Raw genomic sequence first — 23,212 nt, 5'->3', positions numbered from 1 at the left:
TTGTTTTTGTTTTTCAGGTACCAGGGATCAAATGCAGGACCTTGCACTTGCCAGGCAGGCACAGTGCCACTGAATTACGTTCCTGGCCCAATAAATAAATGTTTTACCTGTTCGTAGCAACACTTCAGGTGCAATATAATTGGGAGTCCCAACCAAAGAATGTGCTAGACATCGCTGGTGCTGGCGTGCAGCTCTGCGCTCCAGAGGCTTTAGTCTATCTCCACATCTACAGTTGGAGGGATCACCCCACTCATTGCTGAAATCCATGCTATCTTGCCGTGGGTGGTCACCTGTACAGTAAAAAGAAAATAAAGCAACAAAGAATAAATCTGAAGTCTGTTTAATTCATCTTTTCATATCTTGATTTAGGGTTTAACATTCCCCCTTACAATTAAAACACAAAGTATGCCAAATCATTGGTGGTGTCTAATACTAATAAAGACCAGTTTTCAGAGATATCAAGAGAAAAGGTTTTACAGTAAGAAAAATACAAGAGTTAGTAGTTTACTCAATGTTAAATGGTAATAAATCATTCAGTGGGCTGGGGTGTAGCTCAGTGGTAGAGGACTTGCTTAATATGCATAGACCTGGATTCAATCCATAGTACTGGGGAAAAAAATGTTATTAAGACTGTTGTTACTACTCTGGGAAAATTTTCAAACAAATTAGATCAGTGTTTTATTCAACAAATGACAAAAATAAAAAGACAAGGTTCTTCACTCAGGCAACTTACATACAACATAACACACATATTTAAGAAACATCATAAACTAAGTGTAAGAGCTCAGTATTAAAGTACATGTTTAAACATACACAAGGCACTAAGTTCAATCCTCAACATCATTAAACAAAACAAAATAAGACAAGACAAAAACAAAGTCTGAGCATGGTAGCTTGCACCTGCAGTCCCAGCTACTTAGGAAGCTGGGGCAAGAAGATAATTTGAACCCAGGAGTTCAAGGCTAGTCTGGGCAACATAGCACAACTTGACTCTTATTTAAAAAGGGGGTGGAAGGTAACGTGAAGTATTCCAAACACAGAATCAAACCAAGTGACTAGACAAATATGACTGGACAGCAGTATTAGATTGAGTGGCAGGAGAGCCCAATTGAGGTAGCATTGTTAGGATGTGAAAAACAAGAAAGATTCAACCATTTGAAAAATCACAGCAAGGCTTTCCACAAAGAAACAAGAGAGAGAAAACCAGCATAGCTGAGAGAGGGGAGAATTTGAAAATGAAGCAGGAGCCAGTGTACATGGGTTTATATCATGAAAAAATAATGGAGAATAAAAAAAAAATACTGGAGAATCTAAAGCAAGAAGATGACAAGATCTAATTTATGCTTTAAAAAAGCAAATTTTAGCCACATGGTTGAGAACAGACAAAAAAGAGGGTTTAGAGTGAAAACAGAAAAATTAAGAAGCTATAATAAGCTGAATGTGATGATACAGGTCTATAATCTCAGCACTCTCTGGGAGGCTGAGGCAGGAAGTTCATAAGTTCCAGCCCTGCCTGGGCAATTTAGTGACTTAGTGAAATCCTGGCTCAAAAGAAAAAAATTTAAAAGGCTAGGAATGTATCTCAGTGCAAAGGCCTTGAGTTCAATTCCCAGTACTACAAATAATAAATAGGTAGATAAATAGCTGTTATAAGCTAAGTGTGGTGGTACGTGCCCGTAGTATTAGCACTTAGGAGGGTGAGGCAGGAAGATCCCTTGAGTTGAGGAGTTCAAACCCAGCCTGGGCAATACAGTGAGATGCCTATTTCAAATAATAAAAGATAAGAGGCTACCACATGTAAACTTGGATGAGGACGGTGGTAACAACTGCAGAAGAGTAGATTCGCGATATATTTGAGGTAGAATAAACAAGACTTAATAGATTAGGTGTAGAGAGCATGAGTAATAAAGGAATCAAGACAACCAGGTGGGTGGTGGCGGTACCATTTATTGAAACAGGGAAGACTAGAAGGCAGCAGATATGGTGTAGTAAAGAGTTCTCTATCAGCAGTGTTAATTTTGAACAGCCTCTTTGTTAAATTTGAAAGCCCTATTTGAAATTCATGTGGAGATTTATCCAGGAGGCAGTTGGATACAAAAATCAGTGATTTCAAGGAAATCATTTCTGACAAGAGAGACTTGGAAGTCAATGACATGTGTTATATGGTATTTAAAGCCGTAACTAGATAAAGTCACCTATAAAAATGTATCTGAAGGGGCCAGAGGTTGTAGCTCAGTGATGTTATGCCTGCCTGGAAAGTACAAGGTCCTTAGTTCAATCCCCAGTACCAGGAAAAAAAAAAGTAAGAAATGTATCTGAAATTAAACTAACTGTAATTATGTTGTGTCTGGGAAGTTTGATTAAAATATAAATTTTGATTCTTCCATGCAGATTCTTACTCAGAAGACTGGAATATAACCTAGGAATTTTTTTCTAGGAATCTTATTTTTAGGAAGAATCACAAATAATTACGATGACTCTGGGGAGACACTAAATTCTGTCCATTTATGTGGACAATGTAAATGTTAATCTGCATGTATTCACAGAAACAAAGGAAGTTAATGATACCTCAGAGAATTGCTATTAATATTAGAGTATATATAAAGTACCTAGCATATAGTAAATATTTGGCAAATCCTACATCAACTTACACTTCCATTTACATGTGAAGGGATCTTGGTGAGGCAGTGTAGCACCCAGAAGTAATATGGGCCCTGTAATCAGACAAACTTGGGTTGAAGACCTACCCCTTACACATAATTTCTGTCTGACATTGGCCAAGTTACTTCAGCTAATTAAAGTCTCATTTTCTTGATACTGCCTCACAGTGTCACATACGTAAAATGGTTAGCATTAAGTTGTGTGATAGTCACATAAATTCTAAATAGCAGTGAAAGTGTTATACATAATAACATGGAGAAACTTCAAACATATGTCAATATAGAAGAATACATATAAGATGATTACACTTAAATAAATGTTCAAAAGTAAAAATTAAATTAATGTATTATTTAGGGATATATACATACATGATTAAAACATGGGGAAAAGCAAAGAAGTGATTACAAAATTCTCAAGAAATGGTTACCACTGGAGGAAGACAAAAAAGTGATTGTTTAAATTAGTCTAAAATATTATCTTGGTAGATATGGAGCTTCATTTAAAAATTACTTCAAGGGCCAGGGATTTAGCTCAGTGGTTCCGCCGCCTACCTCGCAAGGGCAAGGACATGAGTTCAATCCCCGGTACCAATTAATCAATCAATCAATCAAAATAAAAATTACTTCAAAAATGTTATCTAATATATTTCAAAACAAAATTTTGTAAAGAGGTTAACTTACAAATATTAATATTTAGAAACAATCAAATTTATCACTCAGGAGGCTAAGGTTAGAGGACTGAGTTTGTGATCAGCCTGAGCCCTGCAGCAAGACCCTGTCTCAAACCAAAACAAACAAACAAACATACAGGACTCTTTCAGTCTATAAATCTAAGTGTATAAAGAATTCACCTCGGGGCCAGGGATTTAGCTCAGTGGTTCTGCTGTCTGTGTTGCAAGAGAAAGGACCCGAGTTCAATTCCCCGTACCAAAAAAAAAAAAAAAAGAATTCATCTTAATTTATCCAACCCCGGGTCTTCTGGCTCCCATCCAGGGATGATACCATTTTACATTTTACTGCATAAGCAAATCACATTAGTATGAACTAAAATAAACTTTCACTTACCACTCTGATAGTACTTGGAATCATGTGTCCATCTGAAGCCAGTGCAGAGGCCAAAGTCAGTCAATTTAATATGACCATCACGATCAATCAAAATATTATCAGGTTTAATATCTCTATGAATAAAACCCATTTTATGAACACTTTCAACTGCACAAGTAAGTTCTGCTATATAGAATCGTGCCAGATTTTCTGGAAATATTCCCATTCTAATTAACAGGCTCATCATATCACCCCCAGGAATGTAGTCCATTACAAAGTATAAATTGTCCTTGTCTTGAAATGAATAATATAAGCGAACTACCCATTCATTGTCAGCTTCGGCCAATATATCTCTCTCAGCTTTAACATGGGCAACTTGATTTCGAAGCAAAACATCTTTTTTTCGAAGAGTTTTTGTTGCATACAAAGCTTTAGTATCTACTTTTCTTGCTAGACAGACTTCACCAAATGCTCCTATTCCCAGTGTCTTTATCTTGACAAACATAGACTTATCCATTTTAGCCCTTTTCAGACGAATGTAATTAGACTCTTTTTGGCAAAGCATCTTTCTCATTTGATCCTGGGCATCTTGAGATAATCCAACCTGGGTAAATAAACTAAATGTTAAATTATGAATTTTCTTCAATATTGAATATTAAGAAGTAGCTTAGAAAAATTCAGGCATATAGTATAAAGGCTAAATGCATAATAATTTTTAATAAAGCACATTAGAAATCTAGAATATATTTCAGAGAAAATTGATAATCAAAAGTGCAGCTTAAGAAATAGTTAACAGGATATACAAGGTGAGTATGTATGCAAATTCAGCTGTGGAGAGCCAAAAGAGGATACCAACAGACAGCTTTCTGTTCTCTTAATACATTCAAAAATAGCTTCCAAATGTGCAATAAAACAAATGCCTGTTAACATGCATTTTCAATTCTATCCATGCACAACCTCCCAAGCCTTTTCAGGACAAGGCCTCACTAAACTGCCCAGACTAGGCTAGAATTTGTGATCCTTCTACTTCAGCATCTTAGAGTGCTAGGATTACAGGCATGTGGCCTGTCTTCATCCCAAATTACAGGATGAGACTGCCGTCATTAAATGCTTCCTTTTGTGGCATGTCTTGGGTCTCAGACATTCTTCCTCACAGTTTATCTTTCACGAAAAAAAATTCTACTACTCTGATCTCACTATTCTTAAAAATGATGCATTATGAACAACAAAGGGATGCTTTCTATAATCTACCAACCCTTTCTCCTATTCTCAAGAAATAAACTACAGTTACTGACAGTCTTTTCGCTTTGCTAGGTCATAAGAGTAAGAGTGGGAGTTACAGCCCACCATGAACACAAAATGCAAAGAGTCTCTCTGATCTCATTTAGAAGGGACAACCTGATTAAAAGTAACTTTCTGGTCAAAAGTATCTTTTAGATATTTTGGAATATTTCAAAGAATAATCAGTGTGACTTATAAAGATACCAAAAAGCAGATAAAAACAAAAAAATTTTAAGTATATATGGAATACTTCAATTTAGAAAGGTGAAAGTTTCTTTTGGCTAATAAAGAACTAAAGGATCTAGTAGAAAAGGAATTCAATTGGAAATGCAGGGTCTAATTTTAGAAATGTTAAGACTAATTTAAATATAGCAATCTCATGCTTCTGTTAGGATGCACATTTGCATGCAAAATTTTAAAGAAAGACTAACATGCTAGATTTAGTACCGAACTGTTTCTCTTAAAATCTTACTTGCCTACACAGTAATGGAGGCTACAGAAGTCAGCAAAGCTTCCAACACCATAAAAAGTTTAAATCAGCTATTAGTGAAAGTGAAGAGGAAAAAGGAAAAATAAACTAAGAAAATACATTCAGACTCTAGTAAGAAATCCTAAGAACTACAATATGGGTAAATCAGAGATTATCATAGTATTTCTCATCTAACATAATTCAATTTATAGTGAGAATAACAATATGTACGGTAAAATCAGATTTGGAATAATCATTTTAAAAGAACAGTTCTCTTAATTATGTTGAAGAAGTTTACTGATAAATTAGAGGTTCTTGGATTTTGAGTGGTATATTTAAGATTAGGTCAAATCCTTGAATTCTAAAGATATAAGAACGATGCTGATAATAGTACTACCATATCTATTAAAGAGAACTATGTGGAATCACAACACAGATCCTACTAAAGCACTTACTTATTCTGATCTCCTTTATACTATACTTTTACTTAATAATTTAGGTATTTGTTTTTCTAGGATATTATAAAAAGAAACTTGGAAGGGGTAAATAATTGAAAGGAGACATCTCTGACACTGTCTATGTGATTAATAAACCTATAAACCCAAAAATTTACACCTAAAAAGAAATGTAAAGAAATATTTGTACTTTTCTTTTTTGGTACTGAAAATTGATCTTTCGCACTGAGCTACATCCCCAACAACCCTCACCCTTAGTTTATATTTTTGAGATAGGGTCTTGCTAAATTGCGTCAGCCTCCCAGGGTGCTGGGATTACAATTATGCACTACCATGGCCCACAAAAAATGTTTCTCATATATGTCAATAGATGATCTAGATATTCCTAGCTGATTTTTAATGTTCTAAGATAATGCGTAAGGCCTAGAACATAAACCTTGAAAAAAAAACCTTACTCCAATTTCCATAATTTGTAGGCTATAAAGTTACATTTTTCTTAATTTACCTAAGAACATTTTTACTTGGAAATTTTGAGTAAATTTTAAAATACTATAAAGTACTATATTCAAAAGTACTTTATTTTAAAGTCTGCTCACTTAAATGACTGATAATATATTTAGTTATAAGAAGTAAGAAAAATACTGGAGCAAAATATTTTAAAATAAATAACAAGTAAATATATGATGAAATATAAAAACAGATTATTTCAAAAGGTTTTACCCGCATCATTTCATTCTCCAGTTGTTTTTTACGATGTAGACGTTGTTGATGAGATTTGAGGACATTTTCTACATGTTGTTCCATAAAGAATTTAAATGCCTGAGGAGAGTAACTCTGAATACGAGATTCCCTTCGCTCTTCATCTCTCTTGTTTTTTCTAACAGTGATAGGTGAAGTTGTAATCTGCTTCTTTTCTTTATCCCCATTATCAATATTTTCAAAACTTTTCTCATCCTCATCTTCCTTGGGCAAGCTAGACTGATCCTCTTTGCTAGATTTATTTATTGATTCATATGGAGGAACTGGTGGATTCTGGTGTAGCAGATGCTTTGGATAAGGTGGTGGTGGACCTTGATAGGTTGGAGCTTCAGCAACAGGTGGCATAACAGTCATATTTGAAGTGGTACCCTCAGAAAAAGGGCTAGGTTGAACAGTTTGAACTGGCTGTGGTATCCAGGAAGGGTGGGTAGGTGCTAAAGCAGTCTGTAGCTCTGGCTTGAAGACGCGCGTGCTTTTCACAGGTTGTTGAATAGGAGCTGGTGTGATCGCAGTGACTGTTGTAGCTGAAGGTTGAGAATTAGCTGAGTGACTTGTTCTATTTCCTAATGGGTTATTAAAAGAATTTGACCTGACTGGTATGTTAGGTTGCCATGTGGGAATTTCATGTCCGCTGCTTGGGGATGATTGGGCGGGAGCAGAAGATGACTGAGGCCAAGATGTTTGCAGTCCAGGGACATTAATGTTGTAAAGTTCCATGTTATGACTACTTCTGTTTGGCACCATCATAGACTGAGGCACATTTCCATTGGTGTATGATGAAGGCGCGGTAGATCCCCCTGTTTGTAAAGTGGAAGGGCTTTGTCCATTAGCTGGGGTCAGAGGATATGGAGGAGGTGGTTGCCAATTCACAGTGCCAGCAGGGACAACATTTTGGTGTATCATAAAATCAGTCTGACTACCATTCTGAATTCCAGGCCTCCCTGGTGTAAAGTTAAATTTGTTAGAACTCTGCATGATGATTGGTTGTCTGCCAACAGGAACAGAACTAATGCCCCTTTGTCCCTGGTTAGGAGGATTCATGGTGGAAGTGTTAAGAGGAGGTGGAGGATAGCCCTCTTGCCATGCCCCAGGTGGAACAGGAGAGATTCGGGAGATTACATATTCCATGTTCCCAGAATACCGCTTTGTTTGAGAGTTTGATTCCCACGATGGGGGAGGTGGAGTTGTACCTCGTGGAGGGGGAGTCTGGCCTCTTGGAGGAGGTGGTGGAGTGACACTCCTTACTTGAGGAGGTGGGAGGGGGTTTACTCTCTGTCCATTGTTTGGGTGAGCTTGAGCAAATGCTGTTATACCGGATCCAGACAAAGGTCTTCCTACATCTGTTTGTGAGTTGGGACTTTCAGAACGATAGGCTACACTTTCTCCTAGAGGTGGGCCATGTCTCTGAGGAACCAAAGACTCTTTAGAACCTTTCCAGCTTTGTTTGCGGTTAATTGATTGTTGCACACTTCCTATGATCGTAAAAGAGAAAAGTCATTTTTTTAAATCTCTTAGTTTTGAAGAATTTTATCCATTTTGCTACTCCCAAATATTACTCAATACTCTTTTAAGAAATATTAAGAATGGGAATGACAGGCCGAGGATTTAGCTCAGTGGTTCCGCCACCTGCCTTGCAAGCCTAAGTACCCGAATTTGATTCCCATACTCACTCCCCCAAAAAAAATCCCAATGGAAATGACTTCAAGAAATCTGCTTCATAGTGAGGCCCTGTCTCAAAAAGGCAAAAAAAGCCAGGGATTTAGCTCAGTGGTACCACTGCCTGCCTTGCAAGCACAAGGACCTGAGTTCAATCCCCGGTACCAAAAACAAACAAACAATATATATACATATATCAACATGATTTGTTAATAACAATGTATTATATTCTTAAAAATTACTGAGATTTTAAGTGTTCTTACTACAAAAAATACATGAAACAGAGCATATATTAATTAGCTCAATTTTCTTGAAAAAGAAAAAAATTGTAAGATTTCAGTAAATGGTTTTACCTTTTAAATTCTTATTCTTTTGTGTGTGTGTGACAAGGTCTACATAGTTCATCCTGTCCTTGAACTCACTGTGCAGCCCAGGCAGGCCTTGAACTCATGGCAATCTTCCTGCCTCAGACTCCCGAGTACTGGGATTACAGGCATGCCTCACCATGCCTAAAATTTTATTCTTGACTACTAACACTTTCTCACTGCTTAAAATTTACAAGATACAAAATGGCACCTGGTCTGTTTCTCAGCCTACCAATTTAATTCTTTGAAGGTATTCAAAGTTATCAGGGAGTACAAAATTCTATGCAGACATTATTTTGTATGTATGCATGTGCATTTGTAGATAAATTATTAGAGGAGAAACTACTGAGTCAAAGGGTATATTCATTTGTAATTTTGATTGATGTAACTACTAATTTTAATATGGCTTTTAAAACAAGTTAGCAGAGAATAATCAACTGAACACTTAGTAAGGTATAGATTTACGTGAATTTTAATAGAACAAATTTTAGCTTTAATGGAATTTCCAAGTAAATGAAATCAGCAAGAAAAAACACAATACCAAAAAAGGAAGCATTTAAAATGAACAGTCTGGTCACTCGGGAAAAATACATAATACATTAAAAACATAAACTGTTGGGGCCTAGAAAATGCTAGCCTAAAGCTTTGACATGCTGAACCAGAGACAGTCTTAGAATTAAGTCTCAGAATTAAGGTCTCTTTGACCTTCCCCTGCCTTTGTCTCTCTCTGATTACCAATCCTTTCTGAAGCCCTTATCCAAGTAAGGCAGTTCCCTTCCCAGAAGGAATGCAATTGTTAAGAAATATTATTAACCAGAAAGGATTAACCACAGAAGTGACTGAAAAGCAAATTCCACACTTATAGATTCCAGAGGAACTTCATCTGAAGTCTATTCTTGGATTCATTTATCTTCTACAGAAATCATTTACTACTCTTTTGAATTTGCACACCCCCTTTCCTCTTGCCTATGAAGGTAGAAGTATTTAAGTCTTAACAATTTGACCTATTGTTCCTGTACACATAAATTTGTAAGCCTTTGCTCTTGTTAGTATATCTATGGTTGACTAATTTCAGAAGATTTAAAGATGTGAACCTTCAGAGGAGGGCTGGAAGAACTCCTTTCAATGCTACAGTACATTGGTATAAAAAAACCCATAAAATATATATTCCAGAAGGATTAAAGACAAAGCTATAGAAACATTAAAACGAATAAGCCATTCAATAGTTTGGGGGTACCTCTTTTATACCTCTTGGGAGGATCTTCCCAAGCAAGAAAGATGAAAATCTAAATATGTAAAACACCCATCACTATTCAAAACAAAACAAACATCTACAAATGTGAAAGATCACTATCATCATGGGAGAAAATATATATAATGACACATATGAGGAAAAAAAGCAGTAACATTCAGAATGTACAGTTTAACACTGTCGTTCATGTAGGATGGGCAGCTTTTGATTTGTGACTCCTAGGGAAATTACTCTGGGCAAGCCAGACAAGTCCTCTGGCCACCAGGCTCAGGCTTACTTTACTTAGATGGTCAGTGGAGATCATAAATGAAGGACATAATAGTTATCAGTTAAAATGTAAATCTCTACAACCCTGGAGTATATATGGCCATCCCTGTTGTTTTGTGCCTCTGTTCAAGTCCTCTACATTCTTCTATCTTCCAAACTTCTCTGCCACACCTTCCAGACTGCACAACCAGGTAGAGCTTTTCTATCACTGACTTTTATTCCCAGCTTTCCTCTAGAGCATTGACAAAATTCAACACCCATTCATGATTAAAAACCCTGCAAAAAATTGGAATAGACAGTATTTATCTCCACTTAATAAAGGCTATCTATGAAAAACCAACAGCCAACATATTAAATGGCCAAAAACTGAAAACCTTCACGCTAAAATCAGGAACAAGACAAGGTTGTCCAGTATCACCACTCCTGTTCAATATAGTTCTGGCAACAGTAGCCACAGCAATTAGACAAGAGATAGAAATTAAAGCAATAAAGATAGGAAAGGAAGAAGTTAAACTGTCATTATTTGTTGACGATATGATACTCTATATTGAAAACCCCAAAAATTCCACCAAAAGACTTCTAGACTTAATTGACATTTTCAGCAGATAGCTGGATACAAGGTCAATACTCAAAAATCAATAGCCTTTTGTATACAAATAACAGACTCACTGAGAGAGAAATTAGGGAAACAATTCCTTTCACAATAGCATCCAAAAATATGAAGTATCTAGGAATCAATCTAAAAAAAGAAGCAAGAGACCTCTACACAGAAAACTACAGCACTCTGAAAAAAAGAGATCGAAGATATAAGAAAATGGAGAGATATCCCCTGCTCCTGGGTAGGAAGAATCAACATAGGGAAAATGGCCATACTACCAAAACTGCTGTACAGATTCAATGCAATGCCAGTTGAAATTCCAACACTATATTTCACAGAACAAGAAAAAATAATCCAAAAACTCATTTGGAACCATAAGAGACCTAGAATAGCAAAAGACATCCTAGGCAACAGAGACATGGCAGTGGGTATAACAATTCCAAATTTGAAACTACACTACAAAGCCACTATGATAAAAACAGCTGGGTACTGGCAAAGATACAGACCTGAGGATCAGTGGAATAGAATGGAAGATACAGAAACAACTCCAGATGTACTCAGCTCTCTCATCTTTGACAAAGGAGCCACCCATCCTCAGTGGAGGAAAGATAGCCTCTTTAATAAAGGGTGTTGGAAAAACTAGATTTAAACCTGCCAAAGATTAAAACTGGACCCTTATCTTTTGCCATGCACTAAAGTAAAATCCAAGTGGATTAAAGATCTAAATATTTAAAAAGAGACACAAAATCTTCTGGAAGATAAGTTAGGCAGAACTCTGGAAGACATTGGCATAGGAAAAGACTTTATGAACAAATCCTCAGTAGCTCGGGAACTAGAAGTAAGAATCAACAACTGGGATCTCATCTTATTAAAAAGCTTCTGCACTGCAAAAGAAACCAGCAACAGAACTAAGAGACAACCTACACTGTGGGAAAAGAATTTTTCCACCTACTCCTCAGACAAAGGACTATTATCTAGAACATATAAAGAACTAAAAAAAAAATCTGCCCCCCAAATATGAAGACCCAATTCAAAAATGGGCATCTGAAATGAACAGACATTTCTCAAAGAAGTAAAAGCATCAAGTAAATACATGAAAAAATGTTCCACATCACTGGTCATTAAAGAAATGCAGATGAAAACAATACACAAAGAATGGCTGCTATCAAGAAATCAACCAATAAAAAATGTTGGTGGGGTTGTGGGGAGAAAGGAACCCTTCTCCATTGTTGGTGGGAGTGCAGACTGGTGCAACCACTGTGGAAATCAATATGGAGATACCTCAAAGAACTAGGATTAGAGGTTCCATTTGACCCAGCCATCCCTCTGTTGGGTATCTTTCCAAAAGAATTAAAAGAATCATATCACAGTGATAAACGTGCACCCATGTTTATAGCGGCACAGTTTGTAATAGCTAAAACTTGGAAACAGCCCATTTGCCCATCAGTTGGAGACTGGATAAAGAAGATGCGATTTTTCTATAAAATGGAATACTACTCAGCCAAAAAGAATGAGAAATTAGTCATTCATAGGAAAATGGATGCATATTGAGGATATACTCTTAAGTGAAATAAATAAGTCACACGTGTAAATACCGAATAGTTTCTTTGGTGTGAAAAACTATAATTGTTCATAAGATCCTAATGGTATAATTGACAATGTAAAATAGCAAGAAAAGGGCTAAAAGTATAGGGGAAGTGAGAAGGGTAGGAGAAAGAAATAAGGGAAAAGAAAAAAATAAGAGAAAATGAAAAAATGGAAATAAAGTATTTGTAAATAGGAAAGGGAGGAGGGGGTGAAGGAAGGGCAGGGGGTAAAGGGAATAAATGAGGACCAAGACCTGTCATGTAAAGGTACAAGATCTCAATTATGAATGTAACTGTACTGTACATCTAAAATGAACCAATAAACTCAATGAGAAAAAACAAAACAGAACAACAACAAAAAAAACCAACAGGGCCCCAGGGCCTGGGATTTAGCTCAGTGGCACCTCACCTGCCTTGCAAATGCAAGGTCCTGAGTTCGATTTCTGGTACAAAAAAATTTAAACAGGACCAAAAGGCAAGGTTCTACATCTCTGCTCTCCATTTATGATTGTAGATCATTACTTCTTTTATAAAGCTATCTGTTTGCCTGGCATTGCAAAGCCCTGGGTTCAATCTCCAGAATAACAAACAATAAAAGCCAGAGCTTTTGCAGCACATCCTATTTGCAAAGCCAGGTCCATTCCCCTGACCCAATGAACTCCTACTTCCTTTCTCATCTTCCCTAAGGCCTACAACCTCAACATAGCTCCTTGACCCCCTCCCTCCATTCTTAAGTATCACTCTTAAAATCATATTTCAAATTTTGGTATCACTCTTATCTGTTCTTCTTTCATAATGAACAATACAAGGATTATACTCTCCAGTTCCTCTTTTGATTAACCTTACTACAGAAGTTCCTCAACCTGATCAAGAGCTCCAAAATTAATCCCCTACTTCACAGTCCTCTTTATGGAACATTTGATCTAGTATAAATTCATGGTCACCTCTTAATACCCCTATTGCTTTTCTTTTTTCTTTTTTCATGCCTTCACTTCATTCATTATTTATTGAGCATCTACTATATACCAGAGCCTCCTCTAAGCAATCCAAATACATTGGTGAACATAATGCCCTTGGACCCAGGTAACCTCTATTCACAGGGGAGGACACAGAAAATAAACAAGTGAATAAACAAAGTAATTTCAAAGCATAATAAATTCTTTATATAAAACATAAATGGGGGAGAGGGAGAGAGAGAGTGAGGGAGGGAGAGAGAGAGGGAAAGAGGGAGAGAGGGAGGGAGGGAAGGAGTGGGGGAGAGAGGGAGGAAGGGGTGAAAGGAGAGGGAGAGAGAGGGAGAGGAAGTGGAAGAGGGAGAAAGAGGGAGAGGGAGAGGGAGAAAGGGAGAGGGAGAGAGGGATGGAGAGGGAGAGAGGGAGGGAGGGAGAGAGGGAAAGGGAGAGAGGGAGAGATAGAGAGAAAGAGAGAACGGAATGAAGTCCAGTAGACAGAAAAGGCTCCTCTGGGAGAAGACTAGGTAATGGTTCTGAGGTGGGAGCTTGGTATTTTCCAAAAACAAAAAGAAGCCCAAGGGCCCAGGGTTTAGCTCATGGTTCCGCCACCTGTCTCACAAGTTCAAGGACCCAAGTTCGATCCCTGGTACCAAAAAAAAAGAAGCAGCAGCCTGAGCTGGGCATAGTGGGGGTATGACAATACATATTTATAACCCCAGAACTTGGAAGGCTGAGGCAGGAAGATTGCAAGTTCAAAGCTGGGCTGGGCTATACGGCAAGTTCAAGGATAACCTGGACTGTAAAGCAAGGCTCTGTCTCAAAAAGAAAAACGAAAAGGGGCTGGGGATTTAGCTCAGCGTTGCTGCCTGCCTCACAAGCACAAGGTCCCAAGTTCCATCCCTGGTACAAAAACAAAAAAAGAAGAAACAAGTATGTCCAGAGAGCAATAAATGAGGGGAAGAGAATACTAGATAGAGTCTGTGAGGTAGCCAGGTCATGGAGAGAACTTATGGAAGGAATGAGTAGCCACTAAAGGTAGAAGAAGAAGAATATGCTCTAAAGAAGGATTTCAACTACATTTTTAGTATTATTATCTAATTTATTGCACACTTGTTTAATAAAACTCTGGTCATGGGAAATTCCAGATATCTCTCGCCCCTTTTTTAAACCACATCTACCACAAAAGATGATGTAACAGGTAAGTTGATTCTACTATAAATTCATGACCAGCATCTTCAAATGACATCAGCACTACCTGGAAATCCTACTGTTTCTTTAGTCCCCACTGTTGCCATTCTTGGTCTCCTCAAATTGCTTGGCCAGCTTATCAGCCACAACTCTTAGCAGATATGGTTTTCTATTTCAGAGAAAAGACATCAAAAAGTAACTTCTTGAGCTAACTTATCTACCTCGGCCTGTCTGCTCCTATTATGGCTGCTCCTGTCTCCAGTAAAGCTACCAATCTTTCATCCTATGCTTTGGATCTTGTCTCCTTCTTTACTTGAACAGTCCTTCTTGTATATATAATTTCATCCTCTTAACTAGAGTCATCCAATCATCTTCTAAACAAATATAAGTCTTTTCTATCAAAAAAATAATAAGACTCCTCTTCCATTCCTATTCAGGCCTCTTATCTCAAAGTGTTACCTGGTGCTGATGTAAAAACTGATACTGGCCTCCTATGAGTTAAGTGGTAAGTGTAGAAGTTGAGAGAAGTGAGGAATTTTACAGATTAAAAAAAAGTTTTTGTTTTTGTTTTGGCAGTGCTGGGGTTTGAATCCAAGACCTTACAAATACCATTAAACCACCTCCACCCTTTCTGGTGTCTTAAAACAAGATCTTGCTATATAGTTCAGTCTGGTCTTGAACTTACTATGTAACCCAGGGTGGCCTCAAACTTGAAGTGATACTCCGGCCTCAGTGTTGAAATTAAAAGCATGCACAATCATGCCCAGCCCTATCCCTTTCTAATTTTTATGTACTTTGAAATAGGGTCTTGTTAAATTGTCCAAGCTGGTCTTGCAATTCTCCAGTCTCAGCCTTATGAGTAGCTGAGATTACAGGCTGGCACTACCATACCTCGCTTTTTACAAAATTTGACAAAGTAATCAGATGTCTGTTAAATCTAATAATAAAATATTTGCACTTTACTTTATATGCCACTTTTATTTCTTTGTGGCATCAAAACCTGAGAAGGAGCCATGTGTAAGTGCCTCACTAGAACCGTCCGTCCCTATAAAACCTTGTCATTCTTCAGATAACAGGTGTTTTTCAGGAAGGTCTTCTGTTCTTGATTAGATCAAGATTCCGCTCTACAGGAGTTCACAGTACCATGCAATTTGCCACTACTCATTCACACTTAGCCATAATTCTATGTATGTTTGTTAAATTTATTTGAATTCTTATTACCAGAATGTAAACTCTACAAAAGGGCAGAACTTACTCAATGTCAGGCAAAGGGCCTGAAACAGCAGCTGATTGATAAAAATGTATTGAATAAAGGCCGGGGATTTAGCTCAGTGGTTCGGTGGCCTGCCTTGCAAGCCCAAGGACCCGAGTTCAATCCCCGGTACCCAAAAAAACAAACAAACAAACAAACAAAAATGTATTGAATAAAAGAATAAAGACCTCTTATAAGTCAATAAACAAATACAAGATTAACAAGACATAAAATGGCAATTTAAAAATAACCAGCAGAGGTGTAGTTCAGTGGTAGATCATGTCTTATCACCACATGCAAGGCCTTGATTTCAATACCCAGCAACAAACAAAGAAAACTGTGCCAGGTGGTACATGCCTATAATCTCAGGAAGCTGAGGCAGGAGGATTGCAAATCCAAAGCCCAGCCTAGGCAACTCAGGAAAAGAATGACTCAAAATAAAAAATAAATATGACTGGGGATGTGGCTCAGTGTTCCTTAGGTTGAATCCCTAATAATGCAAACAAAACAAAACAGAAAATAACCATTAAATGTTCATTGGTGATCAAAGAAATGTAAATGTAAATGAGACAATATTACCAATTAAATAGACGAAAATAATACACAGTACTAGCTTTATAAGTATTTGGCATTCTTACTGTCAACAGATAGGGAAAATAAAAGTTGGTACAACTTGTTTTTGAGGGGTGGGTACTGGCAATTGAGCCCAGGGCTCCATACTGAGCTACATCCCAACCCCTCCCCACTGTTTTGAGGCAGGTTCTTGGTAAGTCATTAAATCACCCAGGATGGGCTTGAATTTGTAATCCTCCTATTTCAACCTTCCAGAGTGTTGGGATTACAGGTGTGGACACCATGCCTGACTTACTTGGTATCATATTTCTAGATAGCAATATCTATGGGAAACTAAATACTTTGCAAATATTTAAAATTTATTTTTAGAAAAAATAAAAAATTATTTTTAGAAAATCATTAGATATATACGAAAGATTTAGGTATACAGGTCAAAAACAAAAACAAAATAAAAATGGGAGATTAGTTAAATAATGTATGTGGAATTATTAAAATCATTTTGTAGGGCTGGGGATAAATCCAGCTCACAGGTAAAGCATATGCTTAGCTTGTGCAAGGCCATAAGTTCAATCCACAGCATCATACACATAAAAAACACTAAAATAAAAATTTGTAGGGCTGGGGATTTAGCTCAGTGGTTCCGGCACCTGCTTCACAAGTGTGAGGACCTGAGTTCGATTCCCAGAACCAAAAAAAAAAAAACCTTGTAGAACATTTAGAAAATAAAATACATACAGTTTATCAACTGAACAGGTAGGATTTGGTATGATACCATTTTTTGGCCTGAACAAAAATCAAAATATGGGCTGGCAATTTAGCTCAGTGGTTCCACTGCTTGCCTTGCAAGCACAAGGTCCTGAATTCAATCCCTGGTACCAAAAAAAAAGAATCAAAATATACAATCTTACTCAGGTTTCTCATGGGAAAAAAGGATAGGAAGCAACACAACAAAATATGGTGATTAACAATGGCCAGGCATAGTGGCATTTGCCTATAATCCCAGCACTCTGGGAGGCAGAGACAGGAAGATTGCAAGTTTGAGCCCAATCTAGACAATTTAGTGACCCTGCAAGAGATCTTGTCCCAAAATTTAAAAATCTTTAAAAAGGGGGTTATGGAGAAAAAATGAGAACCAAGATCTGTCATGTAAAACTATATGATCCCAAGGGTGAATGTAACTGTCCTATATACCTAAAAAGTACTAATAAACTCAATGAAAAAAAAAATTTTTTTAAAGGGATGGATGTAGCTTAGTGTGAAGGCCCTGAGTTGTTCAATCCCCAGGAACTACACACACACACACACACACACACACACACACACCACATTTTCTTCTGCTTACCTGTTGTCTAAATATTCTATGATGAATGCATTTTACTCTTAAAATATATAAAACAACAACAACAAAACCCACAAGAGTTTGAATGATGGTACTGGGGGGTAAAAAAGATGTGTTACAGCTACAATACAACCAATCAAGTAGTTCTCAACCTAAAGTGCTGCTTATCAAAATTACCTATTAACTTTTTTTTTTTTTTTTTTTGGTACTGGGGATCGAACCCATTAACTTTTAAATGTGAAGGTCCCATATTCAAATTTATTTTAGTATAACACTGTAACAGTATGATCTTAATTTGAGACTTTCAATTAACTGGGATGCTTTTAACAATTTCTAAGACCAAAGATTTGATATAATTGTTATAAAACTATACCATAAAATAGGCTAAAAAAAATGCTTGATTAATCACCTGGCTTCATGCTGGCATTGATAGGTCTGGCAGCTGCTGTAGCCATCTGCTCCCGCCGAGGGTCTTGGTAACTCATTTTACTAATGAATTCAATTGCTGCTTCTATACTCCTATTATTAGTTTTCTGCAGAGCCTGTATAACCATATCCTGATGAGAAGTTAAAAAAAAAAAAACAAAATTTAAATCTTGTAATAGGCAAGAACAATGTAAATTCTATCAGAGGAATTCATAGTTATGATCCTTAATCCACAATATTAATATCCTACTTGTAACTACTAAAAATAAGAGCACTATCACAACAAAAACAAATCTCAAATTACTACAGTAAACAAAATCAATCCTTAAATATTTCTTTAATATTTTCAGCTTTATTTAACATAATTTTTCCTTCTAGGATTTTCTTTGGGGTACAGTCACAGCAATAAAATTGATTACTTCTTGTTTTTAATTTCATTCTTATATAAACAGAGACTACCAGATTGTATAAAGTTATCAATCAAAATTTTGGAAAACACTTTTTTGTATCATTAAAGCATTTTATGAAGCACTTTTGCCACTTTTATGTATACTAGTAAAAGAACAATGTAGTTCTATTTTTTCCTCTTACAGTTTACATTTTCAGGAAACTGAAATGTATTTACAGGGACACAATACAGGACAAAATGGTAGAAGAAAACAGATATAATTATGTGATGAAAACTTTAGGTAGTTAGATGGTCATAATGGAAGATACAAGATTTGGAATCAGTCTAATTTGAGGATGAGAAGCTCCATTTTAGAATTGTGTGGACTCTCATGTTATTTAACATTTCAGATCTTCAGTTTCTTCAACTGTAATAAACTTTGAGGGCTGATGTCAGGATTAAATAAGAAAACATGGAAAGCACCTAAGTGCAGTGTCTATAGATCAAATATTGGGTGCCTTCTTCACTCCTTGTCCTTTATGTTAACTGTAAACATAATTTATAAACTAACATGCATAAAGGGGCCAGGGATTTAGCTCAGTGGTTCCACCGTCTGCCTTGCAAGCGCAGGGACCCAAGTTCAATCCACGGTACCAAAAAAGGTGGCGGGGGGGGGGCAAAACTAACATGCATAAAGTATTCCGGTGTGCATTTACCAAGAAGAGGACAATTACTTACTTGTTCTAGAGGACAAAGTATTTCAAATGACATTCTAAAATGTCATTATGGCTTAAAAAGACCAACGGGTGAATAGGCTACTAACAGATGATTATCCTACTGGAAATGAAAGTGAGACCATAGAAAGGTTGTGGTAGAGCCAAGGATGAGCCATGTCTACAATCCCAGCTACTCTGCAGACTAAAGCAGACATTTGAAGCCAGTCTGGGCAACCTATCAAGACCCTGTCTCAAAATAAAATGGATAGAGTGTTTGCCCAGCATTTAAGAAGCATTTAGGTTCAATCCTCAGTACAACAACAAAAATAAAGCTATGATAGAAACCCATTCCCTACCCAAGATATGTAAGATTCATTATCATTTTCTTGAAAAAGTTACTGATCTTGTTGGAAGAAGCATGGTTTCTGAATAAATTTGCTATTTCAGATTTAGGTACTGGGCCTTTGTGCATCCTGTGCGCTGGAGTATGCTGAAGTGAAATTCAAGAGGTATCTCCTGAGAGTCCTAGGCTCTGACATCTTTAAGAGGGCAAGCCAATGATAACTACTTAAACTGAATCACTATCTTGTTTAAAGTATTATTTGTAGTTTTGTTAAAAACAAATAGGGCCGGGGATTTAGCTCAGTGGTTCTGCCACCTGCCTCACAAGCACAAGGTCCTGAGTTTGAGCCCCAGTACTAAAAAAAAAAAAAAAAAAAAAAAAACTCACTGAAGCAAAGGTAATGTGGTCATATTTTATGCCAATTAGACTGTAAATTTGCAATGAGTTACAAACAAATTAAAAACTCTCATTGTATATGCAAATTTAAAATAAAACAAATTACCTAAAATTAAAATTCATCTCTGAGGGCAGGGATTTAGCTCAGTGGTTCCACCACCTGCATTGCAAGTGTGCAAGGTCCCAAGTTAGATCCCCAGTACCAAAAAAATATATATATTGTGAAAATTTATCTCTGAGTACTTAATTTTAAATCTGGTTAAGCCAAGTGAACCAATAACTATGCTATTATCTATCACATGTCAGTGCTACCTCAGCTGGCAAGAAAATTGGCACTCACCCTACTATTCTTTTTCAGTATGGAAATCATTCTTGTTAAATTTTAACCTGGAAGTTTGGTGATTATTATGGTGGCTTTTTAAAAAATTTTGACTGCTATGTTTTAAAATATATTATGTATCTATAATACCAACCAAGTATTCATTAAATGACAGTGTTAGTGTGAAAAAGAACACTCTCAAACCAGTAACTTTTGGATATAAGTCTTATGTGATAGAAAATATTAGGTATACCTAATTACAACTGTTTCTAGGTAAAAATACACTCCAGTGATTGTGTATTTACTTCTTTTTCCCCTTTTTTTCTTATTTTTGTGGTACTGGGCAACGAACCCAGGAGCACTGTGCCACTGACCTAAACATCTATCCCTTTTTATTTATTTTGAGATACAGTCTTGTTAAGTTGCCCAGGCTTGCAATGAAATCAGGATCCTCCTGCCTCAGCCTCCCAAGTAGCTGAGATTATGGACATGTGCCACTGCACCCAGTGACTGTATATCAATGTATTTCAAGAATGTATTGCTGCTTGGGCTGAAGATTTAGCTCAGTGGCACAGTGACTGTCTGGCAAGCACAAGGTCCTGAGTTTGATTCCCAGTACGGGGTGAGGGAGGGATGTATCATTGCTATTTGACATTTAATCTTTTTTTGTTTGGTTGGGTTGTTTTTTATTTTTTTGGTCCTGGGGATTGAACTCAGGACCTTGCACTTGTAAGGCAGGCAGCAGCACCACTGAGCTAAATCCTCAGCCCTTTCTTGTTTGTTCTTGAGACAGGGTCTGCTACGCAGCCCAAACTGTATAGCAAACTGGCCTCAAACTCATGGCAATCCTCCTGCCTCAGCCTCCCAGAGTTCTGGGGTTATAGGCATGTGCCACCATGCCAGTTCTTATATTTAATCTTAGAAAGAAATTAATCTAGAAATATTTGAGCTTTTAATTCTACAGAGTCACCAGAAACATTCTCAAGTGAGAAAAAGCAACTGTCTTGAACCTGGTAATGCTCATAAAAGAAGTATGTCAGAGTTTATGAAATAGTAAAAAGAATGAGGTGAAAACTGGGTAAAATTTTTGAAATATCAAATTAGGCTCTTGATGATCTACCATATAATAGGAAACTACAGAGTAAGTGAATCAAGGAGAATGCAGAAGCACATTGCCATTCCCTTTATATCACTATTAGTATAAATAATACTGTACCATCACTATTTAGACAAATGAGAAGCAATAAATATCTAAGCACTTTCAATGAAGCAACATTGCTCAAAGGTTATTAGTGTCATGAAGCAACAATTTTGAGATGTGTGATTGGACTAAAGCTAACATATCTTTGTAATAAAAAGACATTATTTTTTATTACTGCCAATAAATAAAAAATAGGACATTAGCGCTAGGGATATTTCTCAGTGGTAGAATGCCTGCCTAGCATGTGTAAGGTTCTACCAGAGTCAATCCCCAGTACTGCACACACAAAGAAAAAGAAGAAGAAGAGTGAGAAGACATTAAACAATTAGATTTCTTAAAACTATGTACATCACAAAGAGCTTTTAAGTCCCTTAAAGAAATGGACCATGTCTGCTATGACTTATCCTGACTGGTTCACGTGTCTATGGTGTGACTTATCTGACATATTAGCAACTAGTGGCCATTAGACCTGTGTAATTTAATAAACTCTCTTCCCTTAACAATGCATAAAAGGAGAACCAGGCGTAATGGTGCATGCCTGTAATCCCAGCACTCGGGAGGCTGAGGCAGGAGGATCTCTGTGAATTCGAGACCAGCCTGGCCTATATAGTGAGTTCCAGGTCAGTCTCAACTACATAGTGAGACTCTGTCTCAAAAAAAAAAAAAAAAAATGGAAAGAGTAACATCAGTGATCTCTTTATCTTTTGCCTTTTGGCTAAGTAGGAGAAAAGTGCTCTGGAGACTCTCTATTCCAGCCATTTTCTTAATCCTATACAAAACTATTCTAAGTCCTTTTTCTTCTCCCTCTCTCTAATTTCTGGTACAAATTCAGTATTTTTAGAGCATATAATTATAAAAATTATAGGAAATAATTTTAATCAAATAGATAACTAGAATGAGCTGTAAAGAATAACCTTTTCTCTTCCTAGCTTAGCTGTAAATAAATAAATTAATTAATTTATTTATTTATTTATTTATTTATTTATGGTACTGGGAATGAACTCAGGACCTTATGCTTGTGAGGCAGGCAGCAGAATTACTGAACTAAATCCCCAGCCCTGTATTTCTTTAAAAATCTTATAACTCAGACTTAGGTTCTCATTATTAAAATTACAACAGCACCAGATAACAATGTTTCCATTAATAACACTATAAATACAACAAAACAGTGGTTCCATATAGCCTAGAAGTGCAGCAGGCTATACCAGCTAGGATTCTGAGTACACAATATGACAGTCACACAATGAGAAAATTGCCTGATAGTTCTCCCTTCATTGATTAATGTATGCTGTAGAGCAATATCTAGAAATGTGGTCACCAAAATATTAATGATAAAAGAATTTTAAGAGTAGTTGTCTTTGTATAATAGAACTAATGGTAATTTTACATTTCCTATTTTATAATTTTTGTTTTTGTTTTTTGAGACTATAGTGCAAGCTGGCCTTAAACTCACTGAGTAGGGCCGGGAATTTAGCTCAGTGGTTCCGCTTCCTGCCTCACAAGCGCAAGGACTTGAGTTCGATCCCCGGTATCAAAAACAAATAAGCAAACAAACAAAAAAAAACAAAACCTTACTGTGCAGTCCAGGCTGGCCTCAAACCCAGGATGACCCTCTTGAGTGCTGGGATTATAGGTGTGCATCACTACGCTTTTATTTTCAAAATTTTCATTCAAAGTATAAGTAAACTGAAGAGCAAAGTAAAAGATAATAGGAAACAGGGACATA

General features: G+C 36.7%; 1 protein-coding gene across 2 annotated transcripts in view; it reads right to left on the bottom strand.

The window, feature by feature from the left end:
* The window catches only part of Lats1 (large tumor suppressor kinase 1), a 46,348-nt gene that overhangs the window by 16,954 nt on the left and 6,182 nt on the right, over window positions 1-23,212 (bottom strand). For both annotated transcript variants that reach the window (XM_010607731.3, XM_010607732.3), the window contains exons 3-6: window positions 18,107-18,254; window positions 6,630-8,140; window positions 3,726-4,308; window positions 108-290 (exon numbers count right to left, since the gene is read on the bottom strand). In XM_010607731.3, the coding sequence (XP_010606033.1) occupies window positions 108-290; window positions 3,726-4,308; window positions 6,630-8,140; window positions 18,107-18,254 (2,425 nt within the window). The remainder of the gene's footprint in view (window positions 1-107; window positions 291-3,725; window positions 4,309-6,629; window positions 8,141-18,106; window positions 18,255-23,212) is intronic.

This window comes from Fukomys damarensis, unplaced genomic scaffold (assembly GCF_012274545.1).
Source record: "Fukomys damarensis isolate Sample0158 unplaced genomic scaffold, DMR_v1.0_HiC HiC_scaffold_14, whole genome shotgun sequence".
In the NCBI taxonomy this organism is placed as follows: domain Eukaryota; kingdom Metazoa; phylum Chordata; class Mammalia; order Rodentia; family Bathyergidae; genus Fukomys; species Fukomys damarensis.
Note: the sequence above shows the minus strand (reverse complement) of the source record. Positions and strands in the feature narration are given on the sequence as shown.